Source organism: Megascapheus bottae, chromosome 18, assembly GCF_031878675.1.
Source record: "Megascapheus bottae isolate mThoBot1 chromosome 18, mThoBot2.hap1, whole genome shotgun sequence".
Taxonomy (NCBI): Eukaryota; Metazoa; Chordata; class Mammalia; order Rodentia; family Geomyidae; genus Megascapheus; species Megascapheus bottae.
The window spans coordinates 13339936-13362888 of record NC_143526.1 but is presented as its reverse complement, the minus strand read 5'-3'; the positions used below and the strand labels follow the sequence as shown (position 1 = coordinate 13362888).

The 22953-nt window shown below is 38.6% G+C and overlaps 1 protein-coding gene across 1 annotated transcript in view; it reads left to right on the top strand.

Moving 5' to 3' along the window:
- The first annotated feature begins 1937 nt into the window (after positions 1-1937).
- Xrn2 (5'-3' exoribonuclease 2) overlaps positions 1938-22953 on the top strand; it is a 77797-nt gene continuing 56781 nt past the window's right edge. Inside the window, exons 1-9 of the mRNA XM_090351918.1 lie at positions 1938-2102; positions 17081-17208; positions 17291-17402; positions 18783-18894; positions 20137-20195; positions 20272-20361; positions 21323-21395; positions 21651-21701; positions 22085-22242. Of these exons, the coding sequence (XP_090208044.1) occupies positions 2028-2102; positions 17081-17208; positions 17291-17402; positions 18783-18894; positions 20137-20195; positions 20272-20361; positions 21323-21395; positions 21651-21701; positions 22085-22242 (858 nt within the window). The 5' untranslated portion in view covers positions 1938-2027. The remainder of the gene's footprint in view (positions 2103-17080; positions 17209-17290; positions 17403-18782; positions 18895-20136; positions 20196-20271; positions 20362-21322; positions 21396-21650; positions 21702-22084; positions 22243-22953) is intronic.

Genomic DNA, 22953 nt, shown 5'->3' with positions numbered 1-22953 from the left:
ATTACAACCATGAGCCTTTTTCTGAGTGTCCTAAATTATAATTTTGTACATCTTCTATGCAAACCAACTTACCAGTTAGTTTTAACGGTAAGTTAAGACTCTTTGCAGCAACATAAATTTAGGAAAACATCAACAGATTGCAAGAAGAGAGGGATTTATGTGTATTCCAACATCTCTTGGAACCAGGGATTTAAATCTGCTTCTTGAATTATAGGTTGGCTAGAAGTAGAATTTTATTTTTTCTTTATTGAGGGTTGTTTACTCAGGGCCTTTTACTTCCTAGGCAGAATCTCTACCATTTAAGCCACATCCCAGTCTAAGAAGTCGCAATTCTTATCTTTCACCTTTGGATAATCTGGGAGGTGCTCTTTTGCTTTCTTTACAGTTCCAAGTTCAAAATACTGGCTGAGGACTCTGAATGGCTGGACATGGCCTGCTGTGTATCCTTGCCCCAAATGCCTATCTGTGTGTTCTTATAAGAACACAGCGCATCCCAGGGGAACCAAAACACTTGAAGAGCAGGGGCCATTTCCAAGTAAAATGAGGATCTCCCCATAGACATAATACACTGGAATAATTTTTATTATCCTTAAATAAAATATAGAATGATCATTTCTCTGAGTTTTATACTAGCAGTTTTAAATTAGGTGCCATCCAACCGCAGAGGAGGGGGGCAACTAATACTGTCTACTGGGTAGTGGGTAGAAATACCTTCATTGAGGCCTCTTGAGATGAGCCTTTAGGATTGAGTGTGATTTGACAAGCCAAGAGGGGATTCAGAGCAGGGACTTTCAGAATTGAGAAAATGGGCCTCCTCCTTTTCTGATCTCTCTTTTCATAGGTTGAGGGGAAAATGCACTTGAGGCCATAAGACAACAAAGGATAAAATATATTACTGCAAGAACAGGAGATTAAATGATCTTTACACTGAAAACACAAGTTGTGTGAATGAGACTGTTACAACTTAATTGTCCTTTCATTACAGAAGAATAATGGTGCCCGCAGAACGCTGAAGAGATGGTTAAAAAGAGACAATCTCTTAGCTAATATCTTAGTCTATTTTAAGTGCTCAACAAATGTTGGAGAGTGAGATTAGCAATCTGTGTGTGTACCTGCGCACAGGCCAATCCTGGGGCTTGAACTCAGGTCTAGGTCTTGTCCCTGAGCTTTCTTGTTCAAGGCTAGTTGGCACTCTGCCACTTGAGTCAAAGCTCCACTGATAGCTAAATGGAAATAAGAGTCTCACGAACTCTAGCCTGGGCAGGCTGTGAAGCATGTTCTTCAGATCTTAGCCTCCAGAGTAGTAAATTGTAGGGTTAACAGGCGTGAGCCACAAGGTGCCCGGCTGAGATTAGTAACTTTCATGCACCAGAAAAAAAAAAAAGAAAAGAAACCGGAAGGCGGGATGGATGTTACATGCTGAACTAAAGTGAGTAATTTATGTAAGCCAGACAGTACTGTAAAATACCTTAAGAATCCCCGTCACAGTTCTGCTATTGTACTGTAATATCAAAGCAGAAAAGGAACCAGGAAATGGAAGCAGTAACGATGGAGTCTAGCTGTTTCTACCAACCCTAGCTTGAGAAGAAAAGAAGGTAAACTAAACCATGCCTTTCCCCTAAGATGCGACCAAGGGCGCAGAGAAGTGCTCTCCAGGGCCTGCAGAGCGCGGGGAAAGTGTCCCAGCTGAGGCAACGGACGTGAAATCCGAGAGGAGAGCCACAGAGAGTGACAAGGGCTAGGCGAGGCCAGGCGCCGCCTCCACGGTCCCACGGTCGGCCGCAGGAACAGCGAGCCCACCACCAAACACGCCGAGCTACCAACCCACAAGCCAGCCCAGCTCCCAGGGCTCCCTCGCCGGTGGCGGCGCCCTTCCCGGCTTCCCCCGCGGCGACGCGGTGACGTCACTGCCGCTCTCCGGCGCGCACGTGGGAGGAAGCGCCTTAGCCAGTGGCCGCGGCTCCGCTTGTCTCTTAGGTTACTCTCGTCCACCAGCCTCGGCCGCTGCGCCTAGCTGTGCTGCCGCGATGGGAGTCCCGGCGTTCTTCCGCTGGCTCAGCCGCAAGTACCCGTCTATCATTGTCAACTGTGTGGAAGAGAAGGTGAGCAGGTACCGGGAGGCCGTCCCATTAACAAGCCTCCGAGCCGCGGCTTCTCTAGGCCGCGGGCCTGGGTGCCGGGTGTCCTCTCCTGCCTGGACCTCGCCGGAGCCCTGGCCTTTTCCCGCCAAACCCCTGAGACCTCTGCTTTACTGTTAGACGTGGGTTTGAGGGGAACGGGGTGCGCGGAAGCGGCCTGGGCGGGGCCAGAGGCTGAGACCGGGCCTGCAGTCGTGAGCGGGCCGCTCCTCCCCGGCCCGCTTTTCCCGGCACCGGAAGGCTCCGCCCACGGCTTTGTTTCCTCCGGGGTCCGCGCAGTTTGGAGACTTAAGGGGGGGGGGAGAGGGACTCCGCGGTTGTTGTGCTGTGCTCGCCGGCGCTGTCGAGTTCGGTTCAAGGTTGCAGGTGCAGGAAGAGAGAGAGGCCTGCCTTGATTTAACCGTCTCGTGATGGCTGGCGGCGAGGTTTCTGTGGTTGGCTATCCAGAGAGGTTGCTTGTTGCTGTAAGGTCATAAATGTACACGAATTATGTGTGTGTGTGTGTGTGTACACACGCCCACCCCAAAGCAGAAAAGGTGTAGGCCTAGACAGAAGTCGAATGAACGGCCCTCGTCTCTTGTGTGTGTCACAGACTGTTTGTTGAAGTTATCAGGAGTCGTAGACGCACTCGGAACCGTTTCGGAGACTTCTGGTTATATAGTTCTTTTTTTTTCATTTTCTTTTTTATTATCGAGGTACTGTATAGAGGGGTTACAGTTACATTCGCCAGATAGTAGGTGCATTACTTCTCACACGTTGATAACCCCTTCTTATGTTTTTGTCCTTATTTCCAGCCCTCCCCCCCCCTCGTATATATTTCTCAAAGCGTATAATTAAGTTAACTTGTCCGTCTAAGAGTCAGTCGCTTCTCCCACAACCCATCTTTTAGTCGTTTTGAATCTTATTTTTGTCCTTTTTAAGATTCAAAATTTTGATTTTGTATTCCTAATTAGATTAACTGGAGATTCGGGGTACGCAGGTCCCTTCCTCCTCCTGCTTCTTGATAGTACCAAACCGCCCTGTGAACTTCTTTTGCTTAAATTGCAAAAGGAGATCTTGATTTTTTTTTTTTTTTTTTTGCCAGTCCTGGGCTTGAGCTCAGTGGCTGAACATTGTCAGACTTTTTCAAGGCTAGAGCTCTACCACTTGAGCCTCAGCACCACTTCCGGCTTTTTTCTATGTGTGTGGTACCGAGGAATCGAGCCAGGCTCTTCAGTGCATGCTAGGCAGGCACTCTACCACTAGGCCAAACTCCCAGCCCGATTTTTTTTTTTAACGTTCTTGGCCCATATGATTTTCTCAAGAGTAATTTGCTAAGCTGAGTGAATGCTTACGTTGTATGTTAAAAACTTCTGTCAAACCTCATTCTCATGGATTATATTAAAAAAGCAACAGTTCCTTTGCCCACTCTTCCCATGTATGTTTTCTGTCCAGAGACAACCACTTAAAGCAATTCTGATCTTTACATCTATATTTGATTTATAGTTTAGCTTACGAAAAGAGAGAATTCAGTGTCATTTGTCAGGTCCTCCTGTAAACCACTGTGTTATGTCTTCCATTGTTTGTAACTTTTTCTTTTTTTTCTTAAATTTCATCATCTGCTAGTTTCTAAGGTTGGTGTTTGGTTCCCTCTCCCACCCCTTACTCCCTTATCCTTCACAACCATGGTTGTCAGTAGTGCTTTCTTGTTTGCATCCAAAACTATCAAGGATTTGGCTGTGCACGTTTGTTTTGAAAAACAAACGAGAAAAACTTGAGAAATGAAAATAATTACTTTGGTTATGAGCCCTGTACTGATACATATTATGTGCTGTGATTATGTTTCTTATGTTGCTTTTCTTTTTCCTAGACCTGCTTTTTTTTTTATATTCTTTTTCCATATATTTTTTATTGTAATTAATGGAACGGTTACATGATATTTGCCAGATAAATGGTGCATTAATTCCCATACATTGATACCCTTTCACATGTCTTGGTCCCCATTTCCCTCCCCCCACCCCCACCCCTCATCTTGTTTTCCCTCGTTCCCTATCCAATTTCAGATAACCAAATACAAATATATCCGATATATCAGGTAACAAAGTGAGATAGTGTAACAATATGAGATAACCAAGGGACAGCAAAAGTGATGAGAGATAACATAGTACCTTAAGAACAACAATCATTCATTATATGGCTTATGTTTACATCATATTTTAAATGACAAGTTTAACGAACAAGTGTTCAAGGAGGGAATCTCTAATTACAATCTCTGGGACTTAGTATTTAGAACTTAATCAAAATTAGGCTAAGGGTTTGTATGTCGTAGAAACATATCAATTTATGAAATAAAACATTATGTCTATAGAGTCATAGGTTTTTATGTCTATATAGTTATGTTTGTATTTCCATTACCATGTCCGTAGCTTTGGGTATGCAGTTATTGAGTCCTCGCTCTTGTACTCTTTGGATTTAATAACCGCATATTAAGGATACCATGCGCCTTTTGTTCCTTAGGTCTTGACTTGTCTCACTCAACATGATTCGCTCTAGATTCATCCACTTCCCTGCGAATGCCATTATTTTATCTTGTCTGTTGGCTATGTAGAATTCCATTGTGTATATATACCACATTTTCTGTATCCATTCATCTGCAGTAGGGCATCTGGGTTGTTTCCATCGCCTGGCTATTGTGAATAGTGCAGAGATGAACGTAGCTGAGCAGGTGTCTTTATAATATCCTGGGTCATGCTGTTCAGGATAGATGCCCAGAAGTGGAATGGCGGGATCATAGGGAAGGTCTATTTTCAGTTCTTTAAGGAACCTCCACACTGCTTTCCAGAGTGGCTGAACTAGTTTACAATCCCACCAGCAGTGTAGTAGAGTTCCTTTTTCTCCACAACCCTGCCAGCAACTGTCGTTGTCTGAGTTCAAGATCTTGGCCATTCTTGGTGGGGTAAGGTGGTATCTTAGGGTTGCTTTTATTTGCATTTCCTTTATGACCATGGATGATGAACATTTTCCCATATGCTTTTTTGCCATTTTAATCTCTTCTTCTGATAGGTCTCTCTTTAGTTCCCTTGCCCATTTAGTGAATGGTTTATTGGGTTTTGGGGGGATTAGTTTCTTGAGTTCCCTGTAGATACTAGATATTAAGCATTTGTCAGATGTATTATTGGTGAATATCTTTTCCCAGTTGGTTGGCTGCCTAGACCTGCTTTTTATTTTCATTTTGTACCTTTCCTCATGTAATCTATTTTATCAGTCATTCTGCGAAGTACCATTTTTTTGAGGAGACTCGGAGTTTTTGTTTTTGTTTTATTTCATTTCTATCTCCTCTCCCTTCTTCCCTTTTCTTTATTTCTTGATTTCACCCTGTGGCCTAGGTTGGCCTCCAGTTTGCAATCCTCTTATCTCAACCTCTCCGGGTGCTGGTATTAGTGCCATAATGCTCAAGTTTTGAGCCTTATTTCTGTGGCAGTTACAGAAATAAATTCTAGAGACGTACTGGAAAACAGTTTTCTGAGGCTTTCAGTGGTTAAGTATTGTTTTGTGGATCATTACCTTTCTTGCTAAAATTGAAACTCTTCCTTGGTTTTTATTCTTACTTGGATATTTAATAAGTGTCATTCAGCCCTGAAGTTTTCTGTCATTATAGGACCACAAATATCCATTCTGCCCTATATGTATGAGTGTTAACTACTTAGACATGGAGTTCCAAGTTTGAAAATGTCAGTTCTTAGAAGACCTTGTTTTTTTATTGCGTAGTTGTTGACAAAGTTCAGTGTTAGTATGTTTTTTTTGTTGAGTTTTGTTTTTGTTTTTGTTTTTATGGGTCATGGGGCTTGAACTTGGCCTGGGCATTGTCCTTGAGTTCTTCAGTTCAGTGCTACCACTCTACCCTTGAGTCACAGCCCCACTTCTGGTTTTCTAAAGGTTAATTAGAGATAAGTCTCAGGTCCTTTTGTCCCTAGGCTGGCTTTGTACCTTGATCCTCAGCTCAGCCTCCTGAGTAGCTAGGATTACAGGCGTGAACCACCGCATCCGGCTGTTAGTATGTTTTTATGTGCTTATTTGGTAGATTTGGCTATACTTAGCATGTGCCAATTCCTATTTGAAGCATTTTATAGATTATAGCTTCAAAGATCCTGATTTTTCCAAATCAGAAAATTGAGATAGGAGGAAAAAGTATTATTCTCAGGTAACATGAAAACTGGTATAGAAGACTGCAAAGCCATGCACCTAATTTTTACTCCTTTCTTTGTTTTTCCTTCATTCTTATCAATTCTTTCTGAATTTTATTTTTTAAAGTAATTTATTTTTGAGAACGTGTCTTGCTATGTACCTCATCTGGCCCTGAGCTACTGGGTGCTAGCAGTTACTGGCTTAGTCTTCCAAGTGGTTGAAATTACAGGCATGCCTAGTTTTTTTTTTTTTTTTTCTGAATTTTAACCTTTCATGATTATGGACTAGGTATAGGTTTTATTTTAAAATTAAATTCTGTTCTCCCCACTTCCCAGATATGTACTTGAGTATGTAGCTCAGATTAGCTTTCTCTTATCTCTCTTCCCTCCTTCCCTCCCTCCCTCCCTCCCTCCCTCCCTCCTTCCCTCCCTCCCCTCCTTCTCTCTTTCTTTCTTTTTATTTTTGGTGCCAGTTTTGGGGTTTGAACTCAGGCTGAGCACTGTCCCTGAACTTTTTTTACTCAAGGCTAGTGCTCTACCACTTTAGCCACAACTCCATTTCTGGCTTTTTAGGTGTGTAATTGGAGATAAGACTCTTATGGTTTTTCCTACCCAGGCTGATTTTCAACCATGATTCTCAGGTCTCAGCCTCCTGAGCGGTTAGGATTTCAATGGTGACTTATTGGTGCCAGGCTTCAGTTTGGCTTTGTCTTGGTAGCTCATTGGCAGACTTTGAGTCTGGAGTCTTGTGTTGTTATTCAATGTTAGGGAATACTCTTTGATTATATCTTAAGCCTTTTTTTTTTTTTTTTTTGCCAGTCCTGGGCTTTGAGCTCAGTGCCTGACCACTGTCCTGGGACTTTCTCAGAGTCAGAGCTCTACCACTTGAGCCTCAGCACCACTTCTGGCTTTTTTTTCTATGTATGTGGTACCAAAGAATCGAACCCCGGTCTTCGTGCATGCTAGGCAAGCACTCTACCACTAGGCCAAACTCCCGGCCCCAAGCTTTTTATCTGTAGATACTCGTCGTCACTGGTAATTTTTCTTGTCTGTTGTCTTCTAGCTTTTCCCCCTACCTTCACTCCTATTTTTGCAGCTTTACTGAAATATAATTGATATAAGTAAGCATGCATTTAAAGTGTACCAATTAATACAATATATACATCCATAGAATTATCATCATGGATGAAAACACAATATCACTTGTAGAGTTTTCCTTTTGTCTCTTTATAATTCTCCACCACTCTTCTTATGGTCTGTCAACTGTTGATTTGATTTCTGATCCTGTAAATACCTTTTCCCTTCTAAAACTGCATTGAAATGACTTTCTACAACATATATTCCTTCTGCATAGCTTACTTTCCTATAGCATATTTGACATTTACTCATGTTGATACATGTAGTTCGTTGTTTTTTTTAATTTTTTAAAATTATTTATTTATTTAGCCAGTCCTGGGCCTTGAGCTCAGAGCCTGAGCACTGTCCTTGGACTTTCTCAAGGCTAGAGCTCTACCACTTGAGCCTTAGCACCACTTCTGGTTTTTTTCTGTGTATGTGGTACCAAGGAATCGAACCTGGGTCTTTGTGCATGCTATGCAAGCATTCTACCACTAGGCCAAACTCCCAGCCCCCGTTGTTTTTTTTTTTTTTTTTTTTTTAATTTTTGCCTGTCGAGGAGCTTGAAGTTAGGGCCTGAGCATTGTCCTTGAACTTTCTTAAAGTTAGAGCTCTACCCTCTGAGTCACAGCACCACTTGTAGCTTTCTCTGTATATGTGGTACCAAGGAATCGAACCCAGGGCTTCATGCATTCAGGCAAGCACTCTACTGCTAGGCCATATTCTTGGCCCTATAGCTCATTTTATTTTCCCCCAGAGGAGAGATGTCTTGTAGTGTATCCTGTCTTTCCAGCTTTATTTTATTTTTTTAGTTTTTTTATATTACTCTGTTTTGAGTGTACTACATTTTGTTTATTCATTCCCCTAATTGAATTGAATGTTTGCATAGTTTCGTTTGGGGCTATTACAGGAAACATTGTACAAGTCTTCACATGGACATAGACTTTGGTTTCTTTTGAGGGGTTTCTGGGGTAAAATTGGTTTGTATAAGTTTGTGATATTTTAGAAAGAAAAATCTTGTATTCATAAATTGCTTTGTTAAATGGCACCTCCTTTATACAACTAAAGATAAAAAAAGAACAACCTGTACTTTTCCCAAATTGATTGTGCCATTGTACTTCATTTGTGTGCATGTGTGTTTTATTAAATCATATACAATTGTTGAGTCAGTAAGTCAGACACTTGACACAATAATATTAAAAGTGGCTAGGCAATAAAACTCTAGTATATCCATCCAAAGAGCACTGGAGCAAGACTATTAAATTTTGCCATTTTCATCCATCTGTGGTATTTCAAGTCAAGCAACTTAACCTTTTCTCTATAATACTTCATCCCTTTTTCAGCATTATTATGGAAATCCCACCATAAGATGAAGGGTGCACTTCCTTATTCTGGATCTTGGTTTTTACATATTCTGTTGTACAATGTCTTCTCCCTATTTTTTTTTTTTAATGAAAATCTTCATCTTGATCTGGGTGCTAGTGGATCACATCTATATCCTTGGGTACTCCATAGGCTGAGTTCTGAAGGTCAAGGTTGCCAGTCTGGTCAGGAGAGTCCCAGAGACTCTTAGCTACACACACACACACACACACACACACACACACACACACACACACACACACACACACACACACACACACACACACACACACACACACACACACACACACACACACACACACACACACACACACACACCTGGAAATACACACACACACACACACACACACACACACACACCTGGAAATACACACACACACACACACACACACACACACCTGGAAATAGAGCTGTGGTTCAAGTAATAGGGTGTTGCCTTGAGCACAAAAGCTGAAGGATTGACACATTCATACACACACACACACACACAAAATCTGTATGGTGGTGGTAGCTCTACCACAGATGGCTGATTGGAAAGTTCTTTTAAACTTTGTTACTACCAGCACATGAGGGTTCTGCTCTATCTCCTTGTCAACACTTGGTATGCTCTTTTTCAATTCTTAGATTTTCTAGTGTGTGGTTTTATTGTGGTTTTCAACTTTTATTTCTGTAATGGCAGATCTTTTCAGATGCTCCATGGCTTGAGTCCTTCTTCTCTAGCTTTTTAGTCTGGTTACTACTTGAAATGGGGTCTCACTCTTTGGTCAAATTGGCCTCTCAAGTAGGTAGATTATAAGTGTGAGCCACTGTGCTTGGCTTCTTAAACTTACCTATTCATTTTTTTGTTTTTGTTTTTGTTTGGACTTACGATCTTGTGCTTGCTAGGCAGACTGACTAATTTGAGGTTCTCCTGCAGTGCCTGTCTTTTCATATATCTTCTTGGGTAAGGGGTCTATTCAGATTTTTTTTTTTGGTTCATTTTTAAACTCTGTTATGTCTTATTGTTGAGTTACAGAATTGGTTATATTATAGATAAACTTTCTTAGCATTTGTCTTTTGCAAATATTTTATCTAATCTTCAGCTTGCCTTTTTACAAAATAATGTGTGAAAGTTTAAAATTTGAATGATATATGACTATTAACCTTTTTCTTTTATATTCCTGCTCTCTGTTATATTTGCGAAGTCTTTGCCAAAGCCAAGGTCACTAAGCTGTTCTAATGCTTTCTTAAATAACTTGTGTATCTGATAATTTGTTTTTAGTATTTTAATACAATGAATAAACTACAATGGTAAACTATCTTTGCATTCCTTCTATAACCCCATGGATTATATTGTATTGCTTTTATATATTGTTGGATTCAGTTCACTAAAATTTTCTTGAGAATTTTAAAATATGTTGACAAGAGATTCACGTAGTATTTATGTAATATCTTTGTCTAATTTGTTGTATTTCTATAATAATGGAGATTTAACCAAGGACCTTGCCCATGCTGGGCAAGTTCTCTACAATGTAAGCCATGTTTTTATAGTAGTAGTAGTAGTAGTAGTGTGTGTGTGTGTGTGTGTGTGTGTTGTGGTATCGAACTCAGGACTTACCACTTCCGCTTGAGACATGCTTTTCTCCTAGTTTGTTTTTCAGATGGGGGTCTTGCACCTAACTTTGCCCATCTAGCCTTGATCTTCCTGTCTCCACCTTCTGAATAACATATGACAGGCATGTGCCATTTATACTTCCTCTTCTCTGTTCTCCCCTCTCCCTTTTTCCTCTTCATGTTCTTTGACAGGAGTCTCTAGCTGAAGTTGTTTATCTTGAATTCAGTCCTTTATACCTTTGCTTCTGAGTACTGGGATTTCAGGTCTGTACCATTGTACTTGGTAGTTTAGTTTTGATGTTAAAATAATGTTGGCCTCAGCAGAAGATGTAGTATTTGTCCTCATCCATTTTATTTTTTGAGCTGTTTGTAGACTTTGTGTTGTTTCTTTCTTGAATACTCAGTATAACTTGTCAATGGAGCCATATAAAGCTGGGGATTTGTGGGAAACTTGTTTTTGTAGTGTATGTGTATATTGTTTGATTTGTACTTTTGCCACTTTTGCCAGTCCAGAATTTTACTGCTTTAATTGGAGGTGGAGTTTTTGGACTTTTCTACTCAGATTGGCTTTTTTTTTCCTGGCTTTTTTTTATTATTTCTTTTTTTATTGTAATTAATAAAAGGGTTACATGATATTTGCCAGATAGAAGGTGCATTAATTCACATACATTGATACCCTTTCACATTTAACTTGAAGATGCTATGTTGATGAAACTTTATTTGGAGAATTGGTGGTATTCCTTCTTTAGTTCTATATTTATAATGACTACTTTAAAGTTTCTTTTTATTAAATTCAGCAGCTTGAGCCAGATACTGGTGGTTCAAGCCTGTAATCTTAGCTACTTGAGAATCTGAATCTGAGGATTCAGATCTTGGGATTCAAAGCCAGCCTGGGCAGGAAAATCCATATGGGACTCATCTCTAGTTAACAACCAGAAAACTGGAAGTGGCGCTGTGGCTTATGGTGATAGGGCACTAGCTTTGAGGGAAAATGTTCAGAGAGAGTACCCGGGCCCTGAGTTCAAGCTCCATGATCAACAACAATAAGAATAACAACAAAAATCCAAGGGCTGGACAGGCTCATAGGCAGCTTCTTTTGTCTGTATCTCCCCCACCCCCTATAGAGTAGAGTGTGTGTGTGTGTGTGTGTGTGTGTGTGTGTGTGTGTGTGTGTGTGTGTGTCTGTCTGTCTGTCTGTCTGTCTGTCTGTCTGTCTGTCTTGGGGCTTGAACTCAGGGCCTGGGCACTGTTCCTGAATTTCTTTTGCTCAAGGCTAGTTAGTGCTCTACCACTTTGAGCCACATGACCACTTCTAGCTTTAGAGTCTCCGTAGACTTTAATGCCTGGGCTAGCTTCTAACTGCCAACCTCAGATCCCCTGATCTCCTGAGCAGCTAGGCATACAGGGTTGAGCCAACAGGGCCTGGCATGATATAATTTTAATGGTTTTGTTTGCTTGTTTGGGATTTGCCATTGTTATTGCTGATTTTGGTTTTGATATGCCTGGTAAATTTTTGTTGCAAATTGAACATTTTAAATGATACATTGTAGTAACTAGTCCCTTCCAGGGCCTATTAAGGCTTCATATTTTTACTTTTTTTATTGACTGAATTATTTTGTTGAAATGTGTTATCTTTTATGTACTGTGTTTTGGCTTTTGTTCTTCAGGGAAATGCCTTATTGTTCAGGCTTGTAGTCACTGTGGTGAGATGACTGTGGTGCTTGGGGGCTTTGCTCACATTCTTTCCCTGATCACACCCAGCGATTAAACCTTGCAATGCCCTGGAGCATAAATTTGTCTAGCAATTAATCTTATCTAATTGTATGGCTCCTTCTTGGGATTAGTTTTTGAGTTCCCTGTTTGCGATTTGTGCTTAAACCCATTGAGGTGACTCTCAAAGTCTCTTACTCCCTCCCTAGTGTTCTCCAGCAAACTAGCTAGCATAGGCTGGCAGACACACAAATCTACCAGTCAGTCTTGATCACAACTTTCACTGTTCTTGAGAGTACATTTAGGTTTAAACTTCACCATGTTCTAAAGTGCCAGTGTTTTTATAGCTCCTCACACTGGTTTTATTGGAATTTGTTCTTGCCAGTATTAATATCTGGAGAGCAAGGATCAATTTCACATGTCTTGCATATTTTGCATCTCCGGTTGTGTTTTTTTTAGTAATTGTAATTCCATGATTATACCCAACCTGGTATGTGCCGAGGACACATCTGCTCATCTGTTACTGATTACTGCTTATATGATTGTCTTCAATAGTAAGTAGGTATGAAATTTGTGGATTTATTTTTATATGGTAGGCCTGCCATATCTGTGGTTTTACTTTGCATAGTTTCTTATCTGTGATCAACCATGGTCTGAAAATATGAATGGAAAACTCTAGAAATATCCAATTTATAAGTTTGAAATTGTGTGCCATTCTCAGTGGCGTGAAACCTCACACTGTGCTTACTACTCTACCCAGCCTGGGACATGTCCAAATGTACATGCATGCAGCATGCATGCACGTATGCATGTACGTACGTACGTATATTACATACATACTACAGCACATGTAGTCATTTGATAGGGCCCCATACTGTAAGAGTGGTGATGCAGCTGGCCATCAGTGGCTGGAACCTGTAATCCTACCTACTTAGGAGGCTGAGATATGAGAACGCAGTTTGTAGCCAGCCAGGGCAGAAAAGTCTGTGAGACTCTTCTCTCCAGTTAATCACCAAAAATTGCCAATGGAGCTGTAGTTTAAGCGGTGGAGTGCTAGCCTTGAGCAGAAAAGTCCAGGTACAGTGCCCAGACATTGAATTCAAACCCCAGGACTGACACATACACAAAAAAAATAAATACAAATAAAGAAAAGAGAATGATTATGTTGGCAGTTTGAATATATTAAAGAGAATCTATAAAGTGCTTACTCACTGAAAAGATAACCATGCTTAATAATAAAAGCATTATATACTAAGATCTAAGATAAGAATAAACAACATATATAAGGCCTACTACTGTCTTCAATTTCAGGTATCCACTAGGCCTTTTGAACATTATATCTGGATAAAGCATAATTCATTATATAACCTCTTTTTCAGATTATTCTTGGGTTTGAATTCGGGGCTTCTCACTTCCTTAAACAAGGCACTCTACTACTTGAGCAGTACCTACTGTCTTTCATTCTGTTTATATTTGAGATAGGGTCTCCTTTTTTTTCCTGGACCCTGATCCTGTAGCTGGGATAATAATCATGTACCACTGTGTTCAATAACTAATGGCTGATCTGGAGTCCCATGAACTTTTTGTCTGGGCTGGCTTTGAACTACAATCCTCAGTAATCTTTACCTCCCATGTAAGTAGGATTACAGGCACATGATATTGGTGCCTGGCTTTGTGTTTTCTTTTCTACATATCTTTTTCTTAATTTTTTTGCATCTTTATACATAAATACAATAACGCTTATACTACGTATTTAGGATATACATGAAGTAGAGAAAGAGTAAGTTTCCTATGAGGCAGAGATAACTTGACTGCCAACTTTCTAGGTAGAATTATTCTCTGTTTTTCCTGGGAATTGCTTGTCAGCCAGGACACTACTCTTCTGATCTAGGCTTCTATGCTCTTATGAGAACGCCTGTCTCAAGTTGCCTGAGACAGTAGGGCCTGAAGGGATAAAAGAAGAGGCGATGGAAAAGCTTGGCCTGCCTGAGTGTTTCTGTGAGTGAGTCCTTTTTAGGGACTACTTTTGGTTGGGTTTTTTTTTTTTGGTCCTGGGACTTGAACTCTGGGCCTGGGTACTGTCCTTGAGCTCTTCAGCTCAAGGCTATCACCCTACCCCTTGAGCTACAGTGCCACTTCCAGTTTGGTTAATTGGAGGTAAGAGTCTCACAGACTTTAGTGCCCAGTCTGGCTTTGAACTGTGATCCTCAGATCTCAGCCTTCTTTTTTTTTTGCCAGTCCTGGGCTTGAGCTCAGGGCTTGAGCACTGTCCTTGGACTTTCTCAAGGCTAGCACACTTCCACTTGAGCCTCAGCACCACTTCTGGCTTTTTGATATGTATGTGGGGTACCGAGGAATCGAAGCCGGTTCTTTGTGCATGCTAGGCAAGCACTCTACCACTAGGCCAAAGTCCCGGCCCTAGATCTCAGCCTTCTGAGTAGCTAGGATTACAAGTGTAAGTCATTGCACCCCGCAGTGTTTTTTTTTTTCACTACCATGTTTTAGGTACTGCATTGTTTCTAATCACTTTTAGTGGCTCTCTATATTTTAGGCATCTTATGATTTCTCAGCCACAGTATTTCTACTTTTTGTTTCCTACAATAGTTGTAAAATGTTAACTATTTTTAGTAATAAAGTAACTTAATTTTAATAACTTAATATTGATAATTTAATGTTTTTATTTATTTGCTTTTGAAATGGTCTTGCGATATAGTTCAACTAGTGGTCCTCTTAAGCTCTTATGCTAGGATTTCTGGCATTGACCAACAGTGCATATACATACATACATGTATGTGTGCACACATGGATGTATATCTGTTCAGAGTGGCTCTTGATTTAGCTGCTGCTCTTTTTTTTTTTTTTGAGCTTAAATCAGGGATTGGGTTTTGCCATTGAGCTTTTTTCCCCCCCCACTTTACCACTTGAGCCACAGTCCGACTTCTGGCTTTTTCTGAGTGATTAATTGGAGATAAGAGTCTCACAGACTTTTATGCCCAGGCTGGCTTTTTGAATCAGCCTCCTGAGTAGCTAGGATTACCCAGTTTTCATCCTTTTTTAAATTGATATAATATCATTAAATTAACTTACACTGTATAATTCAGTAGTTACTGGAATATTTATGCAATCATCAATCATTATTATGTAATTTTAGATCACTTAAATCCCTCTCCCTAAATCACTATTGTTCCCTTAATTATTTCCTTTTCCCTTACCTTCCCTCCTTCAGCTAGAAGTCACCATTAATCTACCTTTTTTTTTTTTTTTGGCCAGTGCTTGAACTCAAGGCCTGAGCACAGTCCTTGGGCTTTCCTAAAGGCTCTTGTGGCACTTGAGCCACAGCACCACTTCTGGCTTTTCTGTGTATGTGATACCAAGGAATTGAACCTGGGTTTTTATGCATGCTAGGCAAGCACTCTACACTAGGCCAAACTCCCAGCCCCTTAATCTACTTTCTGTCTATAAATTTGTCTAGTCTAATAATTTCATGTAAATGGGATTTATGGTATATGACCTTTTGTGATTATCTTCTTTCATTTAGTATGATCTTTTCAGGTTTATCCATGATATATCATGTGAATGATGGGCTTTTAAATTGTTTACTTTTTTGATAGCAGAAATTTAATCTTTTAATCTTCTGTTGAAACCCTGCAAGAGAAAAATTAATAAATATCATTTATAAAAAATATAATTGGGGTCAGGAGTATGGCCTAGGTACATGCCTAGCATGTACCAGGTCCTGGGTTCGATTCCTTTGTACCACATACACAGAAAAGGCTGGAAGTGGTACTGTGGTTCAAGTGGTAGAGTACTAGCCTTGAGAAAGCCTGGGACAGTGCCCAGGCCCTGAGTTCAAGCCCCAGGATTGGCTAAATAAATAAAATACAGTGAGCTATTGCCATTTTGTATGTATGTGCCAGTCCTAGGACTTGAACTCAGGGCTTAGATGCTTGTCCTGAACTTTTTTTTTTCCCCTCAAGGCTAGCACTTGAGCCAGAGCTCCATTTTCAGTTTTTTGATAGTTAATTGGATATAAGAGTTTCATGGACTTTCCTGCTCTGGTTGGCTTTGAGTCCTCATTTTCATATCTCAGCCTCCTGAATAGCTAGAATTACTGGCTTGCTCTTCTTACCTTTGATGAACTTAAAAATGTAGAATGACAAATATATGTCTGAAAGTGTTACAATAAGTAATGTTGTAAGGAACTGGAGGAGAAAGAGGCAGTAATTTCCTGGGGCAAGACCTTTATAACAAGATGTTCCAAAATGAGTGACATTTGATCTGAGTCTAAAAGAAATAATAAGATCTAAGGAAGCAAGAGTTGATGGGGGAAGAAGGGACTACCAAAGGAGGTGCATTATGACAAGGCATTGAACGAAGAAAGAATATTTTCTAGGAACTTTTGAAATAGCAACTGGGCCTCAACAACATTGTGGCAGGACTGAAGGCTATTCTAGGCTCATTGTTTCGTACTTGGTGTGGGGATGATTAGAAAATATAAGCAAAATTAAGACACAAACAGAAAGCGAACTGACATTGTAGAGGCTGGGCTGGAAATAATAGAGTGTACTGGTGCACACAGTAGGCTTGTTTAGGTCAGCATCGATAACCTGATGTTTATGGTAGTGTCAGTGAAGGACACGAAATGAAGAGGCTTCATTGCTTCCCCATTCCAGGTTAAATTGACGAACTTATCAATGAGAATGATGAGGGAACTGAACTCTTAAGGTGATACTTATCATCTCCCACTTGGATATTTGAATGATTTGGGAATTTGATTTAAAAAAAAATCACTCACTTTTTCAAAATTAACTTGTGCTTGAAGCCATTTACTTACTATGAATGGGTGAACTACTTAAGTTTAAGAAATAAAATATAAAGGTTATTAGAAGTATTTTATTTCCAATTCAGATATGACTCTTAAGATCTTTCACTTTTGAACCTGAACAATAAAACTACCTAATTATTGCTTCCTCATAGCCAAAAGAATGCAACGGTGTAAAGATTCCAGTTGATGCCAGTAAACCTAATCCAAATGATGTAGAATTTGATAATCTGTATTTGGATATGAATGGAATCATCCACCCCTGTACTCATCCTGAAGATAAGTATGTAACCTATTTGCATTACTGATATACAAATTACAGGGGAAATACTATATTAAATTCCATTGTTTACTTGTCATTATAGACCAGCACCAAAAAATGAAGATGAAATGATGGTTGCGATTTTTGAGTACATTGACAGACTTTTCAATATTGTAAGACCAAGGCGACTTCTCTACATGGCAATAGATGGTGTGGTAAGTGCTAAAATAATTAGAAACTTCCTTGTTTTTGTTGTTTTTTCCAGTGTCTAGAATGAAAGTCAACTATAAAGTGAAGAATGTTGACGGTTGTAAATTTGAGAAAACTTGGTGTTTCATTCACTCATTTATATTTGAATGTTTGTTGTGTGCTGGGGTAGTTTGTTAAATACTCTCACTTCGAAAGGCTTAATGTGGAGAGACAAAGATCCATGAATGAGTTCAGTCATTTATAGGCGCTAAAAAACATTTTGCAGGATGCTGAAAGAAGCAGAAGTTAGGAGATAACTCTAGGATTTAGAAGGTAGAGAAGGTGACATTTGTCCTCCACTTTCACAGCACAGTATATTTCTGTATATGCCTATGCATGTATGCAATTTTTAAAGTATAAATTTGAATTATAGAACTTGGTATTTAAGAGTTACATTAGTCTTGTTTTGCAGAAAAAGGAACCGTTAAGTGAATATAAAGCATTTATGTAATATATAATAGATTTAAATATTGTCAAGAGTTCTTCCAAACCTAAAACTCAGTTCAGTAACTTCTGAAAATTTTACAATCCAGTTCACTTCGATAAGTCCTATCTAGTGATAGAAATTACATTTAATTAGAGTGATTTAAAAGTACTTTTGATTGAAACATTGTTCCTTTTCTAACTGCTGTGACTTATTAAAAAAAGCCAGTGGTAATTATGCTTATTGTAGGAAATATAAAAGTACATTTGACCTGAAGGTCAAAAAGAAGTTGTTCTCTGCACCTTTTATGGGACATTGTCCATTTGATTTGCAGACTATCCTTTCATTAGTAATAGATATAGGGAAAATCTTTCTGATCTAAGTTGTGTAATAACTACTTCTTTAATAGTGGCTATATCTTTTGAGAAAAGTGACTTTCATTTTTTGATTCCTTGAAGTACCACCCTAATTCTGGAAAAATGGCCTGAGAAATGTGGTTCTTAGTAGGATGAACTGATAAGGCTTCATTGGATGTTTGTCTGTTTAATTATGTAATTTGATCACTTAACAGGGTTCAGATTTTAGGTTCTTTGTTCTAGTTTAAGCTTATAGGCCTTTGATTTTGTTATGAAATCATTATTACACATAGTATTACTTTTTTTTTTTTGTCAGTCCTAGGCCTGAGCACTGTCCTTGAACTTTCTCAAGGCTAGAGCTCTACCACTTGAGTCTCAGCACCACTTTCAGCTTTTCTTTTTCCTCTGTGTATGTGGTACCGAGGAATCAAACCCTGGTCTTCTTGCATGCTAGGCAAACTGCCAGCCCACTACTTTTACAAGGATAACTGATTGAAAAGTAATGTACATATTTATTTGTGACTATTTTGAATAGTATTATATGAGTACGAAATGTGTGCTTTCAGGCACCACGAGCTAAAATGAACCAGCAACGTTCAAGGAGGTTCCGAGCATCAAAAGAAGGAATGGAAGCAGCAGTTGAGAAGCAGCGAGTCAGGGAGGAAATATTGGCAAAAGGTAGGGAATATGTGTTTTGAAAACTTTGAAATTCTTTGTGGTTATATAGGGTAGGAGCTGACTTAATCTCATAGAAGCGAAAGGGAAGGTCAGGGAATGCTGATGCTGGGTCACTCCCAACCCATGTTTGTATAAAGTATGAAGTCTGGTTGGTTGTAGCAAAGTGGCAGTTATATATAATAATTTAAATGTAGAGGCATTTTAATAGGCCAGGAATGCCACATTTATTGGCTCAAGGTAATTATACTTTGCAGTTGGAATAAAAAAGGTACCATCAGCTTGTAATTATGATAGTTTATTATGCTATTTCAATACGTTGAAAGTATCAGTATAGTTCAGCCACAGCTTGTGTCTATAAACATATTTAAGAGTAACACTTGTTTCTATTTATGAATGATGAATTATGTTATTTTAAAAATTCTTTTGGAAGATGAAATTATGAAGTATATTTGTATATTAAAAAACAGCTAATTAATGATACAGAGCAAAATAAGGCTTTTTAGTGTGCTCATTCATAATTCTATTTCACATACAAAGCTATGGCAAAAATTATTTTTTCACCTTTTGGTAGCATCTGTATCTTAAGAACTATTATAAAAATTAAAGCCCTTAAAAAAAATGAAGACCCTGCTGACCTCAGTGGCTCACACCTGTAATCCTCGCTACTCAGGAGGCTGAGATCTGAGGATTGTGATTCAGAGCCAGCCTGGGCACTAAAGTTTGTGAGACTCGTATCTCCAATTAACCACCAGAAAACCGGAGTGACGCTGTGGCTCAGGGAGTAGGGTAGTAGCCTTGAGCTGAAGAGCTCAGGGACAACACCCAAGCCCAGAGTTAAAGTCCCACAACAGACAAAAAAAAAATGAAGACCCTTAATTCATATGTGTTTATACATGTATGTGTTTATTCTCCTGTTGCAGAAAAACAAATTCATAATTTTGTGTTTTTATGTAACAAAACTATAAAAATACTATATTGTACAATAAAATTTTTTAAAAGAAAAATACTATATTGTAACAGAACATAATTGGTTTTTTTATGCCATATATTATTTGACAATCTTGTTAATGTTTAACTTAAATTTGAAAAAGAGGAAAAATCTTATTTTCTTTCCCCAAAGGGGAACATTATTTCTCTAGTGACAACATTGTCTTTTCTTTTGTATTTATATGTTTCTTATTCTGCCTTAATATTAATGTGCCTCACTGATGGGGCAAACAAAACATTGCATCTCTTCTCTAGGTGGCTTTCTTCCTCCAGAAGAAATAAAAGAAAGGTTTGACAGCAACTGTATTACACCAGTAAGTAATCTCAGACTTTGCTAGCTATTGCTAACTCTTAAATGATAGGTTAATTTATTTCTTTCTATCATTTTAGGGAACTGAGTTCATGGACAATCTTGCTAAATGCCTTCGCTATTACATAGCTGATCGTTTAAATAATGACCCTGGGTGGAAAAATTTGACAGTAAGTTTCACATTTTGGTGCTTCAAGAAGATTAAAGTGATTATTTGAGGCAATACTTTGATATAACTGATATTATTTGTACTTTTCCCCCCTTAAAATGCTAGTTGGCTGTCAGAGAAAAGAGAAGCTTCCCAGATTATTGGAAATGGGATACCTTGTATGGTCAAGGTTTAGATAGCTGAATTTTCTCTCAATGCCAATTTTGTTCTTTTACCATCACTTGCAAAGTTATAAAATGGGATTCATGATTTTTAAGGTAGTATATAAAAATGTTGTTCTTAAATAAGAGTTTCTGTTATATGAAAATATACCAGCTTAAAGTTGTGGATTGCCTTTAAAAAATGACTGTTCTCGTAAAAGTTAACTTTTACATAATTTTAGGTTCTTAAGACTTTCCCTTATTTAAACATGTAAATTATTACTTTACTGTCTTATTGATTATTCTTGGGGGTTATGTGTTTTGGTGCCATATCCTTGAGTAGCGGTGAGAAAACAATAGGAACTTGTGATAGTGCTAATAGCTGAGCTGACCTAGTCATGTCATTCTTTTTTACTTCATATAGAAAGTTAATCAATGAAGTATATTCTGTGATTTACCATACATACCTTACTTCAGAGAAGTTGAATAATACTGTATTAACAGAATTTTATGTTAGTTTTCCTTAAGATACTTAGTTCTCCCTCCCCCCCACACTTTTTTTTTTCTTTTGCCAATCCTAGGGACTGAACTCAGGGTCTGAGCACTGTCCTTTGGCTTTCCTCAAGGCTAGTGTTCTACCACTTGAGTCACAGCACCACTTCCGGCTTTTCTATGTATGTGGTAGTGAGGAATTGAACCTGAGTCTTTCTGCATGATAGGCAAGCACACTCTACCACTAGGTCAAACTCCTGGCCTATAGTTCTTCCCTGATTTTTGTTCCAGTAGAAGGCAAGATGAACTGAAAGTGTTATTTTTTTTAAGGTTATTTTATCTGATGCTAGTGCTCCTGGTGAAGGAGAACATAAAATCATGGATTACATTAGAAGACAAAGAGGTAAAACTCACTTATAAATATTTAATTACATGTTCTCTGAAATGAAAAATGGCAGACCAGTTTGGGAATGTAGCTTAATGTTAATACTTTCAAGGCCATATGTTCAATCTCTAGCATTCCCATCCCACCCATCTCCCTCCCCTCCCCCCCGAGAAAAGGGGAAAAAAAAGAAATTTAAAAAGCCTAGAAAGTATTTGGAAAGGGTCAATTACTGTAGTAATATATTTATATAAATATGTATTTCATTACTTTTAGCCCAGCCTAATCATGACCCAAATACTCATCATTGTTTGTGTGGAGCTGATGGTAAGTTTTTGTGTTACACCATAACAAGTCCATGGGTTGGTGTGTAATCATTCTTGGCTTTGTGGACAACTACTGTTGAGTAGCTATGTAATCTGTGATCACTGATTACCTGTCACGTATTTTCAGCCTTTTGATACAGTTACACATATCTTTACAATGAGAAATTTTCTGTGTTTTATCCTGAGTAGTAGTCGTAGGTTCACATGTCTGGAAGATTTCTTCACTGAGAAATGCTGTGAAGTTTCAGTCTTTTTGGTTTCGCTCTTCTTTATGTGCTCATTGGGGGATTTTGTGTTGATGTCTTGTATTACTTTGATTGTGTAAAATATCCTCTCAAAAGTGCTCTGCATTCAGTGCGTTTTTTTTTTTTCTTTGATCTATAGCTGATCTCATTATGCTTGGCCTTGCTACACATGAACCCAACTTTACCATTATTAGAGAAGAGTTTAAACCAAACAAACCCAAACCATGTGGTCTTTGTAATCAATTTGGACATGAGGTCAAGGATTGTGAAGGTTTGCCAAGAGAAAAGAAGGGAAAGGTAAGACCTTTGAGATGAGAGTTGCTTCAAACTACTCTTCATAGAGATGGATCTTTTAAAATACTTGGGAAAAAAAAATGTATATAAAAAAAAAAGAAAAACATGTATACACACACTTGTTCAACTTTATATAATTTCTAATATAGACTGTCTCCTTTTAAGTTCTCATAGTTAATGCTGTCTTTTGAGTGTAGAAGTTGGTGTTTGCAGAAGTTGGAAATTATTGATCAGATATGTTAAAACTTTATGATACTTTTAAGTTAATCCTAGTTTCTGGGTATTTTGAGTTTTCTTTGTTATGTCCAGTTGCCTTTAAATGGCTTATGCTTTAAGGATAACAGTATAGGAAAAATAGTGAAAAATTAAAAAGAAATACAGCATGATTCCATATATTCTGTGGAATAAAAATTTTAATATTAGTTAGACATAGATCATGGTTCGGTAATCCTAACAGTCCTCCAATAAACATAGTTTTTATATATAGTTGTATTTTTATGGTCTGCTGAGATACAGGGAATTACTTCAATCTGTTGGTATTTACTAAGGCATATTACATATCTAGCTTGGAGAAAGTTCCATGGTCTACCCAAAGGAATGTGTATTAAGCAACTGTTATGTGAAATATTATATAGTCTGTTAAGTTTATTTGGTCTATAGTGTTGTTCGATTTTTCTATTGCTTTTCCTTTTTGGTTTGTATGATTCATCTACA